We start from the raw sequence: 26,756 nt of genomic DNA on the forward strand, positions 1-26,756 counted from the left end.
TATTGTAGTGGAGATAAAATTACACTTAGAGCAGGTGTTTGTACTTCTACCTACACATTTGTTCATATAAATATATAAATATTTTCTGCACAAACCTTTTGAGAGTGTAATAGGCCATAACTACTTATAATACGAAATGTCTACCTTCATAATATGGTTTTAGCATTAGGCAAATATATTTGTTCACAGTAAGGGACATGTCATTAACTGTGCAAAGCTAGCTCTACAAATATAGATACTGCAGGTGCTGCCATGTTAATATGTTTGCTTTACTGGCAGCCGAATTAAACAGCAAACAATTGTAATGTCAGAAACATAGGTTTGTTGAAGACAATACATGTGTTCTGCATTATGCATGAATAGTTACAAAGACTCCTACAAGCTCAAAAACCTTTTTATAACAATCACATTCATTCATAGTTGCCACAACACAGAAACGAGCAGAAAAAACATACTTTGCTTACCCTGCTGGCTTTAATGTGCTAATGCATGCAAGAGGAAATAGGGCTTGCCTGTGATTTCAGGTGTTCCTATAATAAAGTCAGACATAAGGACTTGGCCAATGCTTGTGGTTTTTTAGACAATCTGGATTGGGTATTTCTATGCATGTGTGTGTGTATGTGTGTGCATGTGTGTGCGTGTGGTTCAATAGAAATATGTATAAGTGTGTCTAAAACTGACTGAATGGTAAAGATTTGAGCGTAAAAGACCCACTGATTTTCGGCCATTCCTGCCATAAATCCTCAGCCACTCCCCAAAGTTTTGCGAATACTGTACGTAATATCATAGGGAGCTGACTTTTGATCTCTACAGATGTCTACAGCAACAAGCTGCGGCACGGTGTTCTTGGAAAGGAGAAATGTCTGCAGATTTTGAAAATGTGGAAAATTGATGGACAGATTCTATGAAAACGTAGACAACTTCCCTCATGACCTTTCCTTTAACTTGTGAAAAGTTTTAAAAATCTTTGTGGATGAAGATTTATAGGTAACATAACATCAAGCCTTATAAAAAACGATTTAGGAAATATAAGCAGCAGTGGCCCATGCGGGTAAGAGCAGTGGGCCCGGGTGGGGGGTGGATATCGACAGACGACGACAATGGAAAATGAATAATTTATTTAATTTTCCCTCGTGGTTGTCTGTCAAATCCCCCACCCCCCCCCCCCCCCCCCCCCCAAACCCAGCCCACTGCTCTTACCTTCACAGGCTGCTGCTGGAATATGAGGTACATTTATAAGAAAACTGAGGCCCCTTTTTTTTTTTTTAACACAGCACAATGCAGCAACCTACATTCTAGGAGGGGCTGGGCCCTAGGAAAAGGCAGGAATGTGCCATATTTAACATTATATGGTGCATTCCTGTCCTTTTCTTACGCTGGCCCACTTATGGCTGCCTAGCACCAATGCAGGCAACCTTGCATCATAGTGCAAGAGTGCATGCGTTGCAGACAGGAATGGTTTTGCGCAGGAAGGGACACCTTCCTGCCCAAAAAGCTATCCACAGAGGAATTTTATTCTCTCGGTGTGCTGCAAATGCAGTACATGTAGAAAGAGGAGAAAACAAGGAGAAATATTAATATATCTCCTTTTTATGCCTCACCTTGGGAGGCGTAGCATTTTCATGCATTTCTAGGTCTACCACTAATGGTAAATATGAAAACGAGCCAAAATCTATGGGGGAAGACCCACGTTCACCCCATGGGATGCCTCCATGGGGAAGAGTAACACAAGTCAGCGATATACGCTGCCTTGCGTTACTCCAGATTTATCAAGCCATGCACAGCCAACCAAGGTGGCCTTGCGTGGCTTGATGAATCTCATTTGAACCCCCTTGAACCCCGTTGTGCGGCGCAAGGGCAATGCAAAATCTGGATAAATCTGACCCAGAGCCTCTAGTTAAACTCATGCCTTAATCTCTTGCCATTTCTGAAAGGAAATTGTGAAGGATATGTTGATACTATATACTGTACTGCTTCTCTTGACGAATCCCAGAGCTGTCATTTATTTTAAGGAACACCTATGAGTGTCTCTAGACGATCATGCTGTTTTGAGCCCTGTTCACTCAATCATTCAAGAGAATGAATCTGTCAAAATGTTACTGGAGTCAGACAATCCATCACTAATGCATTTCACATAGCTCCAAACTTGTTGCACATTGTTACCCATAACTATGTACACTAATAACAAGACAAGCCTTTATAGCTGATCGAGTAGTCATATCTGTTACCTTATAAGCTTAGAATCAAAGATCTCTGTAAAAAAGAGCTAATTCTAAGGAGTTGATCTAAATAACTATCCTGAGTCACACACCAAAGTTGTGAAACCGTTACTCTTTTTTTTTTCTTTCTTTTCCATCTCTTCTGATACTCTAACTTTTTAATTTCTAGTATAATATGTGCTAATCTGTAACTGGATACCAAGCAAATTTAAATATAATAATTTGAAACAACATCAGCCCCTCCCCCAAAGCAGCTCTAATTTAGAAAAGCGTTGAAGACTCACGCTTTATAGTATACTACATGACAATGCATTAACCATGCACAACCCAGCTTCCTCTCCTATTACTCATTGACTTTAAGCTTGTCTTCTACAAGCAGTTTGATTATATTATGGGTTACAGATGTGAACAGCCCTGCGCCAGGCTACTACCCACTATATAAATAACTCAATAAACAGATATGATGCAAGAAAATATATATACACATCAGCGGTGAGCCATTACCAAGCAGCTACATAATAATTAACCCATACACCTTCACTCTTTTCACTTTTTTGTTGTTGAAAAACCATGTTCTTTTCAATTCCTCTTTCAAAAATATGTTTTGCTTGTTATATCAGTACAGTGATAACTTTTTAATCACATTTAAACCAAAGTACAAGTCCAATGAATAGTTCTTGATAATCTGATACAGTCTCAGCCAACACATGTTTTGCCACTCACCAACCTCTTCGTCAGGGATCATGTGAGGAAGGTGAAGAAAAACGTTATTAATGGGTTAAAAAAATATGACACTTCCAGGTAGATTCCATAATCAGAGCATGATAGATTCAGCCGCGGCCCATGGAGGGAGTTCCGAGGGGCGGAAAGGTGGGGGGGTGGAGGGGCAGCGTGGGGGGGTACTAAAAACCGGAATATGGATAATTGGAGGTAAGTAAACAATTAAATAAATAAAACGAATTTCGAAGCGCGCTGCATCGCAATTTGCGATGCAGCGCGCTACGAAATTCGTTTTATTTATTTAATTGTTTACTTACCTCCAATTACCCATATTCCGATTTTTGGTACCCCCCACGCTGCCCCTCCCCCGCCCCGCCTTTCCGCCCCACGGAACACCCTCCACGGGCCGCGGCTGGATAGATTGTGTAGATGTGTCTTTTATCCTCAATAAATTGCCGCATAAGATGATCTTTCAGCACAAAATAACTGCCAATTTCATTCAATGATATCCCTCCATGTCATATTATGGTCATTCAATCTATATCATGGTTTGAAATTGCACCTTCAATCCTCATGACGTGACTCTCAACCTCTGGCTCCAAAAACCCTTGACTATGTACAGTGCTCCAATGCCTTTCGGCTAGGTTCGCGGTGTCGAAATACCATATAAATACATATAGACATAAGAAAGAACACAGAAGTAGTAATTGAACACTGCCACAAATACCATAACTCAACTTTTAACCTGCACCAATGGAGGCATAACCTCGATTTTGCCATACAACAGAACAAGATTGTAACCTCTAATATGTGGCATAAATCTAGCTTCTATCGTTGCAGACATTTGTCTGGAATGCATTTATGCTACTACCAGCTCTCTTAAAGTCTGTAACAAACTGAAGTAAAAAAAAAGGTATGACATAATTTGTCTACTGTCTGCATTGTCCAAAGCAATGATTCTGACACTACGTTTCCAAGTTCTAAATGTGCTAGCTCAATTTGTAAATCAATAAGGTAAAACTAGGGTTGTCACTTCAATTTTTCGTTTCAAAATAAGTACTTTCTTTTAAAAGTAAATACACTTGTGTCAAACAGCACACCCCACTCCATGTCAATTTTTATATCTAAGCAGCAGTATGTATTCACAAGGCCATTTATAAATTATGCAGTTGTACATTTATCTCATCCTTCAAATTCAGGAACTCAAACACCCCTAGCTATGGCACAAATGTTAGGTGTACTGAATCAAAGTTTTGTCTGTCCCTGTATGAAAAACGCTCAAATCCCCTATCTTAGAGGCCAGCTGGTAACTGTTTGCAGTCCTAATGCCTGAATGTTATACCAATTGTGCCACCCCCTGAAAATATGCATTCAGTATTATACCATGCTGGACGAATCCTAATTCAGAATGAACAATTAAAGGGATTGTTTTGCATGCTGATATACCACAAAATAGGAGGTGGGACAATTGAAAATATCTAAAAGTGTGATGTGGGAATGTGTGATTATTGTCACCATTTGTTAAGAATAAAAGAAGAAAATAATATTAAAAATACAATGAAATGGGTAAATTAAGAAAATTCAGAACCATGAGAAGTAACAACAACAGTTTCGGGATTACCTCCTTCAATCACAAGGGAAATGTATCCATCCAAAGCACTAAGAGTTCTCCCGAAAATTATCAAACAATTTTGATAAATCAAGTTACCATGTGGTTATGAATGAACTTTACAGTGCAACATATGCGCTCAAATACAAGTAAAAGTCTGAAGGATACAGCTGAAAAGTATAACACAGGTGATTGGAATTTCAAAGTCCTACACACAATTTATATGTCTTTTTATCAAATCACTTGAAAACCCAAATATCTGGCCGGGGGTTTCATTATAGCTATTGGCAAATAATCACCATTGACTCTATAGGTGGTGTATCCCAATTATAAATATTTGTCTATTTTGTAACACGCTGCTATTGGAATCACACCTGAGGAGGTACATAACACTGTGAAAAACTCCTATCTAAATAGATATTGCACTAGTTAATGAGTTAGAAAGAACTCGAAGCTCAATAGGACAGTCAGTGTCTTCTACCCTTTCCAGCTTTAAGCTAATAGGAAGGAGTTTACACAATGAACCTTGGGGCATGTCGTGTCAATGGGAGAAGGCAATCATAGGAAGAAATGTATTAAATTGAATAAATATGTTCTTTGTTAGATGGATTGATTTATTCGAAATCTGGCCTCAAATGCGTTTTTATCTTCCTTTTTTTTGGCATTCTAAATACAGGTCTTAAACTACACAGGATAATCTAGGTTTGCTGTTCAGAAAACAACATAATGTATGGTAAGTTGGTATTGTCAGATATTGAATAGCAGCTTGGTCAAAAATCTTTTTTAAAATTGTCTCTATTATTTTATGGTGCAGAGAATACATATAATAACATTGTTTTACTAGTTTCAGGTCTTACAAATGCAATGATTGCAAACCATATCAAAATAAATATTCCTGAGAGTTATATAGACAGATCAACAATGCAATACATACAGAAATTCTTAAAGCTTTGGCCTACCACTAAATCTTTTCACATCTAACTCTGCATGCTACATTCTAGCATACGGACACTTCGATCGACTCATTCCAGTATCATTCACCACTTGAATACAGCACACATAATAATCAATTACACTTGTCTTTTTCCTATCGATCTAGATGCCAGACGCACAGAGCCATTTTCCAATCTCGAACCCTGTAATTTGTGAAATTGCCTGGTTTCCAATCACAAAATGGCTTTTATGTATGTATTAGCCCCATTTTTAGAGTCAGAAAAACCTTTCCAACTCACAACATGAGTTTAGCGACCCATACCAAATCCAGATAGGAAGGGGCATGAAATGGGCATCCCCTCTTAACTCTGTTGGCATGTGTAAATAGTCAGTGACTGCAAATGATTTACTCTAAGGAACATGGGCTACATAAAAAAAAAAAGTTTGCCGTTTGGGTATGATGAGGATGATGATATGTCTTAAGGTCCTGAATGATCCACATATGCATTTCTTATGCTGAAAAAATTACATGGGTCTACCATGGGTCTGTATTATTAACTATGACTTCACGCCATGGTGGATGGGGCACATGGTGCAGTGCTCTCCCAAATAACTGCACCATACTGTATGCATGGATTACTTCCTCTTTCTTCGAAGTCCCTCAAGAGTGTACTCTTGGCCACTTGAAATCATGTTCCTCTTCAGGTGGATTTCAAAGTTTATGCTACTTTACAGTGAATGTTCACAGGCCTGTGAGGCCATATGATGCATGATATCTAATTGGATATTTGGAACTGTTCAGCTGGGAGTGTGGCAGTGTTCAGATGCAGGGGTCTCCTTCCACCACAGTTAATTTTATTGAAGAGCCCATTTGCACCATTTTCCATTTTGCTCCAAGTGTGTCACCGTGGCCAGCACATTTTAGGTAATATAGACTGAAATTTTAAAAAGGTATGAAAAAGAAATCACCCAATTCTAAATATAAAATTGATCACATCAGACAGAAAATCATATACAATGACTGCTGAATGTCACTTGGACAAAACACAGCGAAAAATTTATGTTTAGTTGCCCAAGATTGAGGATTTTCTTTTGGAAAAATGCAAATGAAGACTATTTGGTTAGGTCTAAAAGTTAAAAGTATTCGATATAATTCTGGATGCTTGATTGAAATGAAGATGTGCAAAAAGATATTCTATTCTAAAGTAAGGTCCACAAAAGTTAGGAACTTTGAAGAAAATCCTGAATTAGTCTAATCAGTTTAAAGGAATACAATTATGTATTTACTCTGTCTTCACAGAGAGCTGATAATAACCTAGATCAAATTCATCATGGGTTTGGCCAAAGAAAGCAATTCTGTCAATTCTGTTATATGCTAATTTTAATGTATCTAGAGTGAACATAGTCTGTTATTTGTTCAGTATGTCTCAAATTGTGATCCCTAACTCTGTTGCACAATGAATATTGTGAATTTAAAAAATAAAACACAACTGTGTACCCCCAAAAACATTTTCTTTACTGTATAGTAGATGTAGTGAGAGTAGGGTAACTTATCCTACATAAAATAAGTACGACACTTAAATTAAGGGAAACGTTGCAATATATATGAAACATTTGTATTGCATTTTAACAAAACCTGTTTTTCCATATTGAAAGCATCCAATGAATACACAAAGGTTAATTTCATATTTCCTGCCACAATATCTAACATGGAAGATGGAAGGATAGCCTAAGGAAAGGGCAGCAGAGGGGCACAAGGATGAGCAAATTTCAGAGTCCCTATTCCTTCACAACTACTTATGGCTCCCACTTTCAAAATTTGCAATCAAATATGATTTGTTTTGCAGTTTAAGTTTCCTGTACATCAGGTTTCACTGTACACTGTGAGGTGATACTGACCGTCAAAAACACATAACCAACACTGGCAATGGATTTTGGCAAAGTTGCCATATATAAACAAGAATAGGCAAAGCTGATAGGTCTCACTTTTGTGAGAGTTAGAGCTATTAACATTGTAAATGACAATGTCTTCTACCCCTGTGTTATGGAATAGAGTGGATGTATGTGGTGTGGGGTGGAATTATGTGGGTTGGTTTGGAATAGTTAGTTGTGGAATTGAGTGGCATGGAATTGTGTGGTGTGGACTAGAATTTTGTTGTGGAATTATGTGGCATGGTGTGCAGTGGAATTGTGTGGCATGATATGCAGTGGAACTGTATAGATTGCAATTATGTGGTTTTGAGTGTGCAGGAATTATGTGGAGTGGGACTGTGTTTCATGGAGTGTAATTATGTGGAATGGTATTTTGTGTTATGGAGTGGTATGTAGAGGAGTTTAATTTTGTGGTATGATGTGGAATTTTGTGGTGTGGATTGGATATGTGTGGTGTGTTGTGTAATTGTACTGTTGAGTTGAATTAGGTGGTGCGTGTTGAATAATGTAGTGTGGAACAGAACTGTGTGGAGTTGTATTGTGTGGTGTGGAACTGTGTGGCATTGAGTGGAATTACACTGATTGGAATTATGTGGCATGGTGTGGAGTGTATTTATATGTTTTGTTGCTATGTGACATAGAGAGGTTTTATGTGGGGTGTATTTATGTGGTATTGAAAAACATTAATGTGACCATGTGTAAATGTAACTAGTGCTTTTTGTAGGTATTAACAAATGCCACATTTGTGAAGCCCCTGAAGGCTTTATCCTTGTTTTAAAGCATTCTAGTTGGGCTTCTTGGACCTAAAAGCAATCTCGATAGCTGCCTGGGCTCGACGTAAACAGGAAAGTTGCCACCTATCTTCCGTAACCTTGCAAATGGCAAAGGCATTGGGGGTGGGGGGTCACAGGCATTGGAAGGTCGCCCTCCCTTCAAAATGATTACTGTTTTGCAAAGTTTGGAACATGTAGTGCCATGAGGTTGTGCAGCATACCTAACATGTACACATGGCAGAACTACTATGCACCAGCTCAACTTCGTCCTTATTTCATCCAATTTAGAAGGATTAAAGGCCAAGTTGAGGACATGAACCTTTGATCTTCAGATGATACGTAAATGTCTGCAGGAGCAAAAAAGCAGTCCTCGGAGATTTGTTTTCAGCTGAAAAAGCACAGATCCAAAAAGTGTCCACTGAAACGTTATTGCACCGAAATGTGGCTACACCCTGCCTCAGGAATGTGAGCACTTCGTGCCAAAACAACAGAGTGTCCAGCTCTTCAAAACTGCAGCTGTCAGAAAGCCTCCAGCACAGCCCAGTGAAACTATTGCCTGCTGCCAAATACCTGTGCTTCTCACAGCTTTTAATCCTGGTAGTAGGAAGCAGAACAACTTCAGCTTTCATCCTTCCAAAAGCGACAAAATAAGTAAGGGTAGAAACTATACTGCCTTCTCATTATTTGTTGCGTAATGAAGACAATATCAAATGTTTTACAGAAATTCATCTTATAAATATATATAATTAGGATTTGTATTTACACATATTTGTCATTCGAGAGGGGTCATCTTACATTCCCATTCAATGTGTGATCTCCTTGATAATAACCATTTTGTACCAATTAAGTATGTAAGTCTTTGGTCAGGGAGTGGATAAGTATGACAGGTCAGCATCTTAGCTTTATTTCCTTTCCAAGGTCTTTTTGGTGCTCAAAATATCAGCAAACAAATTTAAGCAAAAGGACTTAAGTGCAGAATGGTAGTTTAAAATTATAGCAAGATCACACAAGGTAGCAGGTACTGATCAAGCAGTTTCTTCAAAGATGCCAGAATTGCCGAAATGTATCCACACTAATAAGTATATGAACATGTCTTTGATATAGCGTTTGCTGAACCAGCCTTGCAACTTCGAGATGCTCGAAGGAGGAGTCAGCTGCTCGGGTATTAGAGGCATATACCACTGTGCAGAGGACTGCCCTTGCAACCTGTGAGCACTGTGAAATCATGTGCGCACTCTGAAAGGGGACGGAGAAATTAAGCTGGTAGCGGAAAGAAAGAACAGGGCTCTGCATCCCATGGGAATCACTTTAGATTGTGCAGCAAGGGGGGAGCTGGGCACCGGGTTAGGATAATACGCATCATTAGACAAGCAAGGAGGGAAAACGCGACAACAGAGTGAGCAGAGGACAGGAAACATCAACGATGCCTACGACAAGGAAAGAAAAGAAAGCAATGGGGGAATAGGTGTGGAATGTATCCCAGCAACAACAGGGGAAGGAGGGGGCAGCAGGGAAGATGCAATAAAATGGGGTTGCCGAATCTGAACATGTACCCACAGTGAAATACGAGCAGGAAAGGCATTTTAAAATAGTCCCCCAAATGAATAGATAAACAACCAAAGAGTAAAGATATAGTATTTAGTCCCTGCGCTATGGGAGGAATCGAAAAACAAATGGAGGGACAAAGGGGAAGTACTGACCAATAGTAGGCAAGGATTTTTTAAAGAACACTGAAACAAACAAATGAAAAGCAGTGGGTGGGCTGTAAGCCCTCAAAGAAGTATATACAAAGTATATACAACAGGTCTCGAAAGCTCAACCTAAAAAGTGACATTTTATGGAGTAGTGATATACCGAAGACACATTGGCACTATGTGAAAATATTGTACAAAAAAGGAGGGGAGGGAATCTGTAACTCCAATGCTTTGTGACAAGCCACGTTTTTAGTGCCTTTCGAAAATTAAGCAGTTTTCTTTGTAGTCTAGTAGCTGCCAGCAGCTAGTTTGAATAAGATGCTACAGCTACTTTGAATGATCTTCTACCTATCTTATGTTTCCTCAAATTAGGATTTTTTAATATACCTTGTTCATATACTTTGAAAGTCAATATTTGTTTGAAGATATTTTTTTCAAGAATACATGGTGAGAATGAAATAGAATCAGCATACCTTCTTACGCCACAGCTTTAAGCAATAGGTAAAAAGTTCAAGGTGACATTAAATGGCATTATTTCCATTGTTGTTCAATTGTAATCCCTTGATAGAATCATGCTCCAAACACACACCAATTTGCCCAAATGAAGTTTGATGAGGCAATCATGCAGAGCAAGGTATAAGTTTTCTCAACCTTTTTTCCCCTCAAAACTTTGACCACTGCCATGACCACTTTAGATTTAAAAAACCCAAGATGGGAAGCCTCAGCATGGTAGAAGTTCATCAGTTTCCATAACATGATTTTAATACAACATGAAAGCTATGCAGAAAGTATACTTTTCAAAAACTGTTTAGTTATGGAAGTCAAGTATATGTTGCAAAATGTAATGTCTGATAAAAACAACAAAAATCCACTGGTGTGCATACTATAATGTGGACCTATTATTAGTTTAAGGGCTGATAATGGCATCTTCTTGTGGGCTCCAAATGATCACACAAAGGATTCAAAATGTTGAAAATACTGATCCCCTGGATTTGGGGCAATGTCTTCCACCATATATTGGAGAAGTAGGCTTGCAGATGTATTGCTTGTATTTCTATATTTTCACATTATTTAACAGATTTGTAGTTTTGAACCTAAAAGGGGACCACCTCTCTCTAAATAAGCTTGCGAGAGGAAAGTAACAGTTTCAAACCATGTATGTATATTTCCTAACTCGGATCTTTGTAGATATCAATCGGAAAAGAAATGTTAGTAAACACTTGTTTTTTTCAAGTATAGCAGGACTGCTTTTTGGAACAACCAATGAATAACTCAAAAGTAGACAATTTGCTCACAAAACCAAATGCTCGCCAAATCATGAAATGCAAAGATAAGAACTTATTTTCTGGTCAATAGCAATCCATCTTTTCAAATATGCGCAGGAATTGCATTGACAACTAATCAGAATATATGTCTATTCAAACGAAGACCCTCTAGAACCCCCCATAACTTGTCGAGACTTCTCTACACTGCTTATGCTGTCAGACTGACTTTGATGAAAGCAAGCATTCCAGCCAGATACAAAAGACATAAAACTGGAACAGGGAGTACAATGAAAACAAACCCTTGACAAAACATATCAACCATTTTACTGTAGTTAGAACAAGCAAGCAACAAACAAGCAAGTAGCAAGGACTGTTTACATTATAAATCCTAAAAGACACCAATTCATGAAATTATGCTTAGGCGGATCTTTTAACACTACTCATTTAAGTCTTCTGTAAAGGGGAAAAAAGAGCATAAACACATTACCTTCAATTCATGAAAGGAAGGACATAATTTTCTGAAATGCTCTAGCCACAGATTTACAACGAATACCTCTAAAGCACGTTAGGAGATGTATGCAAGTTTCAGATATTTACACCTGCCGTCTAATTTCGTCATTCTTTTTGTTGGTGGTGTACCTATTATTCAGCCCTAACTTGTAGGGTAATTTGACAATTTATGGAACATACACAAGGATTTACACTGGAGTGATAGTCGGAATTCTGGTGTGCAAATTGAATTTGCTCAATTAAATTTGTTAATATTCCCAGCAACTCTAGAATACTTTACCACAAATTTCCAGAAATTTCTGAGGAAACAGCAGGTTTGAATTATAGTTTTTCACAGTTAGATCTTGAATTTCTTCAGAGGAAAACTGTTACTAGGGCTTTTGTTGGAACTTTGCTATTCTTGCTTAAAATCCTCAATGCTGTCCCAATTGTAACTTTTGTGAAGCCCAGTCCCTTTTCTTATTCTCAAGCATATTTGACTAAGCAGATTTTTAAAAGGAAAAACCATTCCAAATCATAAGATTATGAACGGAACAATACATTTAAAAAAAATAAGTTTGGACGGCTTTAATTTTTAACAACTACATTTAAATAAATCTTTTTAATCTCAAGAAGTACATATGAAATAAATAACGCACTCATGTATTACTGAGTACTGTATTTCCTGTACATTTCATTATGAGAATATAGATTGCCTTTTAACGCATGTGTCATTTAATTTAATGCAAACACTATCGACACGTGCTCTTGGTTGCTAGATAATATGACCATTCCATGCAATTCTACATATTTAACAGGCATTTAGCATTACACAGAATACTGACAATCCCAATAATCTTTTTAGTTGTGAAAATCAACACCTAATTTTCTACATGTAAAGAAAATACAAAACTTAAAGTAGCCAACTCTGTTTAGGGTTTTCCTTTTGTATAACCATGCAAACTGCCATTCTAAATATTTTTGAAAGTATATTTCAAAGCCGTTGGAAAAGGGTAAGGCTCAAAATAAATATCTCTCCATGTGACACCATAAGAACCCTGTCTGAATGTGAGCAGTAACTGTTTATTTCAATAGGAGGAACCAATAAGAAGCACTCACCTGCTTGATTCGTTGTAATGCTGACAGCAGCAAAGTGACGCGAAGGCATATTCAAGTCCGACACACCATTCAAAGCTTCAATCTCAAACGTGTAGTTGGTGTGAGCCAATAGCTCAGCCACCATGACAGTGGTATTTGTTAACCCATTCTGACGAGGCAGGAAGTGCACATTGCCGCGACATGGCTCACATAGTTTAATGCTTCCCCCACACTTCTTACAGATAATATTGAAGGTAACATCTTTTCGGCCACCTGTGTCTAGAGGCCAGCTCCAGTCCAGTATGACAGATGTTTCGTTGATCAGGGAGATAACATTTCTTGGTGCAGATGGTGGTCCTAAGGAAAAAAGTTGCATAGGTGAATTGAGTGGTTTATATGCTTGAATCTAGCCCAACATATACAGAGCTTGTTTGAAATGTGACTATACATTTCAGGTATGCTTCAGAAAGCATCAGCAATTACACTTAATTCATATCATCATGGTAATGTAAACATTGTTTACTGGTTACAATTAGAAAACTTAAAAAGAATATTACCAATTATTGTTTTGTGTTTCAGATAAGCATATACTTTAGACCTGCTGTTAGAACTGGGGTCTCTGGTTGGCAGAGGTATGCACCCTGTCCAAGCAGAAACCACCACTCTAGTCAGGGTAACCTAGATGCACATTAATAGATAACTTGTGCTCACCCTCTGGTAGCTTAGCACAGAACAGTGAGACTTATCTTAAGAAAGATCATGTAAAGTATGTGTTGAACACATACACACGGTAACGCAAACAAAACCCACACAAATACTCCACACAGGTTTAGAAATATGGATAATAATTTTATGAGTAAAACAAGAAAATAATGACAAAAATCTAAGAAGCAGAACTGGAGCTATGATTTTTTAAAGAATAAATCAAAAAGTACTGTTTAGAAACAAATAGTTCTTAAGGGTTACTTGAGCTCTTGCTGAAAAGGGCTCATGTAGGTCCAATTGAAAAAGTACCTTGGATGTAGAAAGCATCAACATGGACTTCAAAGACTTGATGCATCTGTTCAGATTCACCAGGCAATGAAGTCTTCATCGACAAACCCCTTTAAAATGCAGGCATTGAGACATTGTCAAGCTGCGCAGTCTGTCTAAGCGATTCCGTTGATTACCTCCTGCATCAAAGGGCAATGCGTTATTTCCAGTCAGCTCAAAGTTGTCACTGCACCATTTTTTAGGGTTCTTGACAGCCGGTATTACAGTTCAAGGGACCAGGACTGGATTGGTACCACTTGGCAGGCAGGACTCACATATGGCAGAGTCCAGGTGCTGCTACAAAGTTTAAAAAAAGTCTTTGATGGCACTGAGACGTCAGAACAGGGAGCAAGCAAGCAAATCCTTGGAGTCACTCTAGGTCCAAATGAGATGGGTCCAGTCCATGTCTTCAGCAGGGCAGAGATCAACAGGCAGCAGGGCAGGAAAGCAGAAGAGCAGATCTTCCAGAGCAGCAATCAATCAGAGTGGCAACCCTGTAGCGCAGCAGGCTTTACTCTGGAAACGTTCTTCACTGGTCCAGTCGTGTACTGTCTTGGTAGGGTCAGAGCCCCAGTACTTTATTCCTAGGTTTACCTTTGAAGTGGGGTTGACTTCAAAGCAGGTCCTTGAAGTGCACAGGTCCAAATTTCTTTCCAGCCCTGACTCCAATCAATCATGAAATTTATATTGCGCACTACTCACCCGGAAGGGTCTCAAGGCGCTTGGGGGAGGGGGGCTGCTACTGCTCGAACAGCCAGGTCTTGAGCTGTCTCCTGAAGGCGAGGTGGTCCTGGGTCAGTCGCAGGTGGACGGGCAGGGAGTTCCATGTCTTAGCCGCCAGGTAGGAGAAGGATCTTCCCCCGGTGGTGGTCCTCTGGATGCGGGGGACGACGGCGAGGGCGAGGTTCGCGGATCGTAGCTGGCGGGTGGGCGTGTAGAAGGTCAGTCGGTCGTTGAGGTATCTTGGGCCCAGGTCGTGGAGGGATTTGTGTGCGTGGGTGAGGAGTCTGAACGTGATCCTCTTGTTGACAGGGAGCCAGTGCAGGTCTCCAGACTCTCAGTAGGGGTTATCATCCCTTTGTGTCGGAAACAAGACGCTGTCTATTCAGGTATAAGTGTCAGCTCCCCCTCTCTTCCTTCCCAGAAAGAGCTATCAGAATGCAAATGAATGCAGATGAGTTTTCAGTCACACCTACCCTTTCTTTGTTTGTGGCTGTGTAGAGGGAATGCACAAAGTATAGCTGTCACCCACTGCATATGTGTATTGGTGAAAGGCACACAGAGCAATAAGAGCAGTGAAAAGCCAACTTTCTAAAATTGGCATTTCCAAAACAGCAAATTTAAATCCAACTTTGCCAGTAAATAGGATTTATCATTACCATTCCAAGGACAGGAAACATGCAGCGACTCCTTTCTGATCAGGAAATACAGCTTTAAAGAATTTCCAGTGTTAGCCTATGAGAGGAGTAGGCCTCACAGTAGTGAAAAACACATTTAGCTGTTTGCCACTACTAGGATATGTAAAACTTAAAAGTACATGCCCTACCTTTAATTTACACTGCACCCTGCCCTTAGGGCCACCCTGGGCATACCTTAGGGGTGACTTATGTATAATAAAAGGGGAGTTTAATGCTTGGCAAACAGTGTTAAATGCCAAGATGAAGTGGCAGTTAACTGCACACACCGGACTTGCAAAGGCAGGCCAGAGACAGATTTGAAAGGCTACTTGTGTGGGTGGCACAACCAGTGATACAGACCCACTAGTAGCATTTAGAGAACAGGCCCTAAGTATATGGTATACTACTTTAGAAGGGACTTATAAGTAAACTAAATAAGGCAATTGGGTAGACACCAATGTCACAATCTTTAGGGGAGAAGCATGTGCACTTTAGCACTGGTCAGCAGTGGTAAAGTGCTCAGAGTCCTAAGGCCAACAAAAAGATACAGCAAAAGAGGAGGTAAGTAAGAAAAATGTTTGGGGGAAGACCACCCTAGGGATGACAAATCTAACACCTACTACTATGGACTTAACATTTAATTTTAAAAAGAGGGAGTCCAGCATTTATCAACGAATGTCATTGTCAAAAGGAGCACGGGCTGCATTACCATAGATTTTAGAAACCTGAAAAGATTTCAATCTTTGGAAAATATTAGAGTGCACCTACCTAGTGTGGAGATTATTTATGTAGAGTATTGGTAATTGTAAGACATTTGGGTTTTGGTTTGGCATAAAGTGAGGCCTGCACATTTAATAGGTTGACAATTTCTCCTTACTGGGAACCAAGCGATCCATTGTAGCACTTGACTTTCCCAGGGTAGAGAAGCAGAGCAGTCAAAGCCCTACTCAGGGGAGTAAATCACCATTTGCTGGCACACAATAAAAACATTCAATAAATGATTGTCCAGTCACTGTTTTTTTCTTTTAAAAGGGAAAAGTAAATTTAACACACACACACTACTAAATACTGCATATTAATTTACAACGATCGATAGATCGATAGATCGATAGATCGATAGATAGATCGATAGATAGATAGATAGATAGATAGATAGATAGATAGATAGATAGATAGATAGATAGATAGATAGATAGATAGATAGATAGATAGATAGATAGATAGATAGATAGATAGATAGATAGATAGATAGATAGATAGATAGATATTCTTTTACGGGAAAGAAAAGGTTACGGTGACATTATAGCTAGGAAATGGACTAAAAAGCCCTTCGAATTTTGCTGAAAAACCAAAGGTTACACAGACCTTATAGTTAGGCTCACGTTTCACTCGTACAAAACCAGTAAAATTCAGCCATAATAGTTAGTGATCTAACTATAACTCGCACCCCTGCAATGCACTGCTTCTGACCTTCCATATTACATCACTCATGTCATGGCCGGTGACATCACTGATGACATCTCAAATGTAGGGGTGGGTTGAATATTGCATTTCTCCCGCATGACTGGTGGAATTTTGGTGACTCTGAGTTACTCTTGTAATGTGGAGTTCCGGCCCAATTCTGTCAATTGCCACATGGTGGACATTTTTACTCATGAACTGCTCCAGAATAGTAAGCTGGCAAGCGAGATATGGACTTCCATAACAAGATTTTCGATCACTAGAAGGACATCAGGTGAGATACTTCTAAAGCGGGTGATCACAACCATTCGCAGTCAGAAGGCTGCACCTCGAGAAGAAAATCTACTAGTGTGGCAACAAAATTAACTCAAGTAGCAGTGCGCTCTGGTGACCTGCGTGGTGCTGTTTGCACTGACCTTTCAGTGCGAAACACACTACCAATGCTAAATCACAGCATGAGCAGCGCGACGTGCCTATTTTTGCCCATTGGCGGACCTCCACAGAATCACACCGAGTTGTTATGTAACTCCTTGGAATTCCACCGAGTCAAATTTTGCACGTTCCTCCCACCCCTAATCCTGTCAGGAAGTCTCACTCCCTCTATACCCAGGCCCTTTTGTGCACTGTCCGGTTACAACATGCATTCCCCAGTGAGAGAGCCATCACTAACCCAGACAGATGAAAACTCTGAGGCACTTTAGGCAGGAAAATGCCAACTTTCTGGAAAGTGGTACTTTTAAAATAATAATTTAAAATCTGACCTCGCCATTAAAGAGAATTTTAAATTATAATTATATAAGAGTGTAAGTACTATTTTTCTAGATGCTACCAATACATATTTAGCATTTAATAAATGTAACGATGCAGCCAAGTGATTCCTTATGGCAGCAGCCATCCTCTTACGCGAAGGGTGGGTTTTGAGGGAAGGTTTTCAATATCGTGCATCCTTCACCCATCCTGAAAATCATACAGACTTATCCCAATGGCTCATATTGGTCCCCCTACGTTCTGAGCATTACATATTCGATAGAGTTTTAGAGCACTAGAAAATATCCACTTGCAGCGGTTGTATGCTTTCATTTTACCTTTCGTGTACTGCTGATTCGCGAGGCATCTAAACGACACTACATTTGCGCTTTTTATTAAACTTAATCCATACATCCTGTAGTTTAAGTGCTTCATTCCGCTGTACTCGCTCTGGTTGTGACTCACCCTGGTGTTTGCTTTCGGTGACTATTTTCCGCATCATTCTCTCACAGACATTTGTCGAGAGCAGGCGTTCAATGCTTTGCACTCTCTGGATAAAGGGCTTATTCTCTACATCGGATTTCATAGATTCATGCATCTTTCAGGATATCAAGTTCCTAAGGTTGTGGCTCCTCCTGACGAAGGCACTTCTGGTGCCGAAACGCGCGTAGAAACCATCTGAGCCTGTGCCACACGGTTTGTATTTTTTGCTGTCCTACTGCAGAACCTTTGGGTGGTTAGTCATTGTCTCACCCAATCAGGGGCGTAACAAATGCCCCCACAGACCCCGCAGTGCTGGGGGGCCCGAGCTTCAGGGGGCCCCCTCAGAAAAGTATGCTGGCCTGAGAGCTTCTGAGTGAGCCGGAAGCGGGGCTCTCCTTGTACTTTCCAGGGGTGCCCCGTCGTGTTTTGTTACGTCACTGCACCCAATGTTTAAGTATTCTTAATATTTTCAACTGTTCTAATATATATGAAGTAAGATTGATCAGCTCCTGTAAAATTTATCAATTATCTTTGAACAATATTGTTTGTCTTTTTGACAGTGGGATTTTAAATTTGTGGATGTGCCGTGTACATGTGGACATGAATGAAGCAAGTGTGAGTGAGTATGTCAATTAATGTGTATTTATCTGTAACAATAAACTATATTTTGTATTTTTAAAAAAAATCTTTGGTTCTTTCTAGTTTATTTTGCAACTATTGTGCTGGTGAACATATGTTCAGTTGCCTTAAGTCTTTGCACTCAGCAGCCATCCTTTCTACAGTGAAAATCATTTTTGGAGATATTTCACTGCATCATCAATTTTAATATTGGTTTCTACAGAGCCCGATTTTAAATATCTGAACCTTGCTTTCATGGGCAATAAGGCCTACATGTAGGTGATTTATTAATGTTTAAAAGGAAAGTTTATGTCTGTCAAAAAGTGGTATTCTGTCAGATCAACTGTGCAGTTTAAAACTGACACAGGCAGGGGGTGTGGCTACGAGCGTCAAGATGGCGGTCGCACCTTAGGTGTGCTCCGGACCCCTCCGTCATCCGCTCGACAATCCGCTGCCATCGGGACCATCTGACACCCTGTGTTACATACCTGGATGCCTGGGGGCCTCTGCAGCTCCCGTTTGGGTCATTGGGCGCTGATTCTGGAGCGGAGCGGGCTGATCCTGTCTGTCGGACCCGCCGAGTGGAACTTCTCAAGATGGCGGCCGCGCGGAGTCCCGATCCTCTGCCGATCCGCTGTCCCTGACCGGCCCGCTTACCTGCGGTGGGAGCTCCTTGTGTGGCGGGCACCTGAGCGAGTCGCTACCTCCCCTGCATGACCCACTGGCACCGAATCTGCTGCCTGTACAGCTGGGGAGAGACGTTGGAGGACTGGAGCTGTCGTCCCGGTTTGGCCGGCTCTCCTGAGGTGAGCTGAGGTGTGTGCGACGCCGAGGCTCTGCAAGGTGTTACAGTGCTCGCGGGCCGCCTGTAGCGCTCCTGCGGACCCTGCTGGATCCTCCCTGTTGCCTGGCCTGATGCGAGGGGAGCTGTGGGATCTCCCCCATGGTGCGGTGTCCTGGTGCCGGTCAACCTCTGTTGGTCCTGGGGCCCGGTCTGGCGGTGGATGCGCTGGGGGCTCTCGACAGCGATGTGTGAGGTGGGCTGTGGCGGTCCCTTGTTGCCCTTGGACCCAGCCTGACTTTACTGACGCCGCAGGTCCAGCGGGGACGCGGCCTGCTGGGCGGTGACCCCCTGTTACTCCTGGGGCCCGGGCTGTGCCTGCTGGGTGGACCGCTGGCGGCGGCACCCTCTTATCGCCCCTTGAGATCTGGGCGGGGATCACCGGCATGGTGATCCTACACCTACTGGGCTGCTAGATGAGGAGGAGGCCTTTTGTTGTCAAGGAGGCCCACTTGGTCATCGCCTGTGCCGTGGCCTGCCGTGGGGGGGCGGCCTTCTGGGTGTGGTGTTCTTCGGTTGCCCCCTGGGCCCCAGATGGACGTTGCTGACTCTGGGGGCCCCGTCTGAGTCTACGTGAGGAGGCCCTGTCTGCGCCCTGGTGGGCCCTGCGGCCTGCGCCGGTACTGCTGGTCGTTGTCTGCTGGGGGGCGCGCTCCTGTGAACTGGCCTGCAGGTAAGGAGTGGGGGGTGCGGTGGTGCCTGGTCTTGGGGTGTGGGTCAGCTGTCAATCGGGAAGCCGGCGGGGTGAGGGGGGCCCCCTTGGATGGTGCAGTTCCTCTCCCCCCACCTCTTCCCCTGCCCCCCGCTCCTGGCGGGTCACCTAAGACTTGATGGTGGGGAGCCAACCCCTCCTGCGTAGTGATGGTGGTGGTGTAGCCCGCTGGGCTTATCCTCCCGGACCCGGGGCATAGGCGTGAGTGCTTCGGCCACCATTTCGGGCAGCAGTGTCCATCTGAGGGTTATAGACTGATGTCTGGTGGCTCCCTTGGGGCTATGACTGCCGCCACGTGAAGCAGGACTTGTGGGACCCCCAATCATCCCCTTGGGCCGCCTACATACCCCTGGGGACAGCTGCTCTCATCGACCCCCTGGTCCGGGACCCGGTGCCCTTCCTGGATCTCCTCATCTGCTGTGTGTTGTTGCCCCGGCGGACCGTTCTGTGGCTCTGGCGGAGGGGGACCAGCTTGCGGCCCTTGACCACGACCCTTTTCCTTTGCCCCTCTCCGCTGACCACACCTCTTGAGAGGCGGATTGGGCTGCCCCGGGTCTTTGCACCGGCTGCTTGCATCTGACGGCTCCCTGGTTCACCTCCGTTTGCTTCATCAACCTCCCATTGTGGGGCCTGGTTGGGGGGTCCTTGGGAACCCGTCCATCCCCGGGGGCCGAACATGGGCAGAACGGACAGATCGATGAAGGTCCCTGCTACCCAGACAAAAATGGACCACTTCACCACCCCGGATGTGGAAGCAACTGGGAGAGTGGCTGAGCAGGAGGCTTGGCCGCCATCCTCCAGGCCATCCATGCGTCCCAGACCTCGGTGGAGGGCAAAATCGCAGAAGTGAGAGTGGACATGACTCTCATAAGGCAGGACCTCCGCAACGCGAATGCCCGGATTAAAGAGACTGAGTCCAGGATCTCCACTGTTGAGGATGACGTGCAGCAACTTGAGGGGCAGGTGGCCCGTCTTCAGTCCCACACTCAGGAGTTGCACCGTCGGGCAGAGGATGCTGAAAACAGGTCCCGACGGAACAACCTCTGCCTGGTAGGCTTCCCGGAGGGAGTGGAACAGGGTCGAACGGTGGACTTCCTGGAGAGGTGGCTAAGGTCGTGGGTCCCCGGGGGCTCTCTATCCCCTTGGTTTGCAATTGAGCAAGCTCACCGGTCCCTGGCCCCCAAGCCAATGCCGGGTGCACCTCCCCGCCCGATCATAATGCGGGTCCTTTACTTCGAGGATCGAGACACCATCTTGTCCGAAGCTCGCAAGCAACAACGGCTCCTCCACGAAAACTGTATCATCATGATCTTCCCAGATTACACCCGTGAGGTCCAGGGCCAGCATTGCTCCTTCAAAGAGGTTAAGCAAAAATTGAGGGCACTTAACATTCAGTATCAGCTCCTCTTCCTGGCACGCCTGCGAGTGGTGTTTGCAAACAAGACATTGTTTTGCTGAGGGGCACGCCCTGGATGGGGGGGAGACGGACTTGGCCACCCTGCTCCCCAGCCTCCACGTTATCAACCCCGCAGGCGCCGTGACCGGAGGCGGACCCGCTCGGATTCCTCGCCGGGCCACTCACAGCAGCCACCCCTGGTCGAAGAGGGAGAACCGACTGGGAGGCGCTCATGTTCCTCCGGCCGACTGGACGGCGGAGACGCTATACCCAGGTCCTCCGTGATTGACCTCCCGGACACGGACCTCTCCTGTAGCCCGATGCTCTTAAAGGACCCTGTTTGAGCCGGTCTCTGCCCGCCGGGCCTTGCTCCGCGGCCGGAGACAGCGCTCTGACTCAGAACAGTTCCTAACTTCCCGATGGTTTCGTAAACACGCATCCGTCCATGAGGAGGGGTCCTCCACGCTTCCCCATTCCCAGGTGTTTTTGTTTGGTTGTTCACCCTGTATATTTGGGTGTTGTTTATTGGGGGTCGATAGAGGCTTCTGTTCCTGAAGTGTAGGGTGGGGGTAAGGGGGGGTTGGGAAGGTTTTTTACCATACGTTGTTATGCTTTTTGTTTCAGCTACCACGGAATGACACATGCTGCCAGTGGGAGGGAGGGGTGGGCCCCCGTAGCAAGTGAACGTACACAGCACCGCTGGCTCCCACGCACATCTGTATACCCAAAGCCATACACACGGCCTGGACCAGGTAACACCTATCATGACAGATAACACTTCGCCTAGGGCGTCTCTCCACGTGCTGTCGTGGAATGTCAACGGCCTGTTGGACCGACACAAACATACGGCGGGTCCTGCGGTACACGCAACGTCTCCACATAGATATCCTCATGCTCCAAGAAACGCAACTTTTAGGTAACTGCTGCCCCTTCTTAGCTCACTATGATTATGATAGGGTATGGCACTCCGGTTTCTCCAGGGGCTCACGAGGGGTGGCCATCCTCCCGAGGCACACCCTGCCCTTCGTCCTCTCCCAGGTGATTCATGATCCTCAAGGTTCATCTGTGACAGTTTGCGGATCGCTGGCTGGTTCCCCCCTCACTCTCATGTCGGTATATGCCCCCCCTCCATGCTCGCGCCCACACTTGCGCACACTGCTGCCCTGTTGAATAACACGCCCGCTGGCAACATGGTTATTGCGGGTGACTTTAATGCAGTTTTAGCCCCGGCCCTTGACACAACGGGTCCTCCATCTGCTGCCCGAACGGCGAGCGCGAAACAGCTGAAGAACTGGTCTGAGTCCCTAGGGCTCTGCGATGCATGGCGCACATGGCACCCCTGCAGCACCCAATTCACCCATACCTACGCGGCTAAACACACCCAAGCGCGCATAGATGCGATCTTTGTCTCTGTGCTCGACTGTACTATGATTCTAGATGTCCGTATTTTGCCCAGAGACATTTCCGACCACTCTCCAATACTCCTTAGCACAGGGGCTCCCCCTCCTTCAGCCCGCCAAACATGGAGGATGAACCCTTGGTTTCTCCAAGATAAAGAATTTAAACAGGTGGAGGGCAAAGAACTTAAACAATATTTTGCTACTAATGAGGGCTCTGTAGCCTCCCCGGGCACCCTATGGGAGGCGGGGAAGGCGACCATACGAGGTGTCTCTAAAAGGTAGCTTAAGACCCAGAGGCAATCGCAGTGGCAGGAGATCTCTTCCAAGGAAGCGCAGGCGCTCCGCTTGGAACAGCTATTATCCACATCAGAGGATGCTGCCCAGGCCAGACAACTTGCCCACATTCGGGATGACATTAGACAACTTTCCCTGGATGCGGCTAAGCTCCTGTGGAGGTCCTCAGTGGCAAGAGTTTATGGATGGGGGGACAAGAATGGCACGATCTTGCACAGACTGGCCACATATCCCAGGGCGAATCGTATTATCCCAGAGGTAGTTGATGGCTGGAGCAGTGCAACATGCCCCCGTGGCAATGGCAAATACCTTCGCTGCCTACTACCGGAGGCTGTACACAGCGCACACCCCCGAGCTGCTCGTCTCAGCTCTCCTTGACCGGGGTATGGTGCGTCTTCCTAGGCTGGAAACAGCCGCTCAGAAAGACCTGGAACGCCCCATCTCTCTGAAAGAAATTGAAGAGGAGATCACCCTGGCCTCCCTGGGTAGGACCCCGGGCCCAGATGGCCTTCCGCAGGAGTATTATGCGGCATACTGAGGCACCCTAGCGCCCCACCTGGCCAGCTTATTTCATGAAGCGTGGAGAGAGGTTCCTTTCTGCCGGAAACAGACATTGCCACCATCGTGGTTCTCCCGAAATCCCAACCTCCCTCCCGCATATGCGCAGAGTATTGTCCCATTTCCCTCCTTAACACTGAAATTAAGCTGTATGCCACCATTCTGGCCTAACGATTGAAACCCTTCTTATCCTTACTGGTACACCCGAACCAGTGCGGGTGCATGCCTCAGCGTGGGACCCACCACTGCCTTCGGAGGTTGCAGCTGGATCTAGCCCACCGTCACCTGCTTATCCCATTCTTGGTACTCCTGTCCATAGATTTCGAAAAAGCCTTTGATTCGGTGGACTGGACATACCTACAGGGCGTGCTGGCAGAGATGCGGTTCGGGCCCCTCTTCCGCTCTTTGGTTTGTGTCCTGTATGCTCACCCGAGAGCACGAGTGCTGGTCAACGGGGTACTGTCAGAGGCCTTCCCCATTGCCAGGGGCACTAGGTAGGGGTGTCCTCTTTCTCCTTTGCTATTCGCCCTGGCGATGGAGCCTTTGGCTTCCCTGGTGCGGGCTGCAGATCACCTCCGCTGATGGGAATGGCCGGAACGGACAAGATCACATTATACGCGGATGATGTCCTTGTCTTCCTAGCTGACCCAGCCTCCTCCGGGCCACACTGCCTCCAGATCTTGCACTCTTTCGAGCCGGCCTCGGCTAAACCCCAGGAAATCAGTGCTGGTCCCCCTGCATCATTCTAGGGAGTGGTTCGAGTGGCATACCGCTCCGGAGGCAATCCTTTAAATACCTGGAGATTTGGATTACCCTTCTTCCCGAGCTGGGCTGGTCCCTCAACGTGGACCCGTTGGTTAAGAAGGCCAAGGAAGACCTCCATAAATGGAAAGCGCTGCCTCTGAACCCCCTGGGGAGGGTGGCCCTGTTTAAAATGGTGATCCTCCCCAGATTTCTTTACGTCCTAAAGAATACCGCTTTCTGTTTTCCCAGGACTTGGTTCCGGGAACTGGACAGTCTAATCACCAAGTTTTTCTGGATCGGAGGAAGGGCCCGCGTGGCTCTGTCTGTTTGCCAGATTCCCTCCTATGACGGGTTATGGGGATGACGCACTTGTATCTGTATTTCTTGGCGGTACGTCTCTTGGTAGTCCATGACTGGTTCAACGGGGGCTGGTCTGACCCAGCCTACAGGCTTGAACTGAGCAAACTAGGTCTCACTTACATCCAGGCCATGATGTATGGGGGGCCCATTCCAACCCAACTGCCTGATGTGACGCGCTCCGTATTATTGGCCTGGCGGGCCTCGCTGCATCACACTGGATGGACGGGCAAGCTGACCCAATGTACTCCCCTCTGGCATGGGGCCTGGCTCCAGGAGGTTAGTGGACTACAGAGGTTTAAAACCTGGGACCTTATTGGCATCTCCCAGCTGGGGGACGTATGGGCCAGAGGCCATATGCTGTCATTCCAGGAGCTCCAAACCCACTACTCCCTACATTCGTCCCAGTTTTATAAATATTTACAGTTGAGACATGCCCTCCATATGCATATTGCGAACGACACGAGGCTCCCCGAATATAGCCCCACTGAGGCTCAGACGATGATGGGAGACCGGTAAGGGGGGGTCTCCAGCATTTATTGCACCCTAGTTAACACCCCCACATCCCTAGATAAGTTGAGTGATCAATGGGTGGATTGGGTGGGCCCCTTGCCAATTCCCTTATGGCCCCCAGAATAGTCACTGTCTCTGCCAAACTCAAGCTGATTCAGCTCTACTAGCTACATGCTGCGTATCTCACTCCCATGCGGCTTTATCGAGCGGGCTTGCGCCCAGATGCGTCATGTGCGAGATGTACCCATGCCCCAACTGACTTCCTCCACATGGTCTGGTTGGGCCCCCGCTTGGAGCAATTCTGGTGATCTATTGAAGTGGAGCTAACGGAGGTATTGGGCTGGGAGGTTCCTCACGATCCACGTCACTCATTGTTGGGGATCACGGACGGGCTGGATGGGTCCCGAAACGAAAAGTTATTTTTTAATACAGCTATGATGGTGTCCAAGCGGGACATAGCGGCGGCTTGAAAAAGCCCCGACTCACCTGACCTGGAGAAGTGGCGTAGAGGGGTGGACTGGTGCGCGACCCAGGAGAAAGCCCTTTACAAGGCCAAGGGGTGCATTAAGAAATACCGTAGAGTGTGGGGGAAGTGGTTGGGGAATGTGGAGGGTCCCGGGTAACCTGGTTCCATATCCCGTCTGTGTAAGTCATATGGGGTTCGTGATTGGGGGTTACATTGCTTTTACGAATGGATTCAAACTAATGATTTCCGTGTATCTGCTGAATTGTTTTATGTGTTTTAATAACAATAAAAATTTGAATATCAAAAAAAACTGACACAGGCAATCTACTGATTTGCAGCTACCAGGCTGTTCATGACTGTAATCTCTCATGTGCCGCCTGTACCCGTGCGCACACGCATGTGGACATATGTTCATATGTAACCAGCCCAGTGACCTTTACCCTAGCTGCGTCACAATGGCCTTATCTTAAAAGGCGAACACAAGTGCTGAACATGCATAGTCCAATCGACCATCAAATTAATGGGAGTGACAATGTTGGGAGACTCACCCACCATAGAGGTCCAAAACAGGCTGATCAAAGCCCAAAAATTCCTGGCATACTAGATGGGCCCATTTGCAACAGTGATTAACTTCCATCATGGGCAGTCTAGATAACAGAATGGATAGATGTTCTGGCAATTCTTTCACAGATACTGCAAATTTCGATATCACACTTAAAACCAACACTTAACATGATGTAGTTGTGGATTTAACTGCCCGTGAGTGCTCCAAGTCTTTTTTGTTGAAACACATTGTTCATATTTACGTGAGTCCACCTTCATGATCGTGAGTTCGACATGTAGCTGGTGGACATTTTGTTTGAGATATATATATATGTGTGCGTGTGTGTGTATAGCTCTATAGATATATACTGCTAGGCTACTTGTTGATGTTAGTAAATTGTAGTTTTTGAAGGTACAGCATTTTGGAAGCTCAAGGATGGTGTCAACTACCCCCCCCCCCTC

General features: G+C 44.5%; 1 protein-coding gene across 2 annotated transcripts in view; it reads right to left on the reverse strand.

The window, feature by feature from the left end:
• Positions 1 to 26,756, reverse strand: part of EPHA3 (EPH receptor A3) — an 853,417-nt gene that overhangs the window by 419,792 nt on the left and 406,869 nt on the right. For both annotated transcript variants that reach the window (XM_085622346.1, XM_085622345.1), the window contains exon 5: positions 12,754 to 13,089. In XM_085622346.1, the coding sequence (XP_085478472.1) occupies positions 12,754 to 13,089 (336 nt within the window). The remainder of the gene's footprint in view (positions 1 to 12,753; positions 13,090 to 26,756) is intronic.

Source organism: Triturus cristatus, chromosome 8 (genome assembly GCF_964204655.1).
Source record: "Triturus cristatus chromosome 8, aTriCri1.1, whole genome shotgun sequence".
Classification (NCBI taxonomy): Eukaryota; Metazoa; Chordata; class Amphibia; order Caudata; family Salamandridae; genus Triturus; species Triturus cristatus.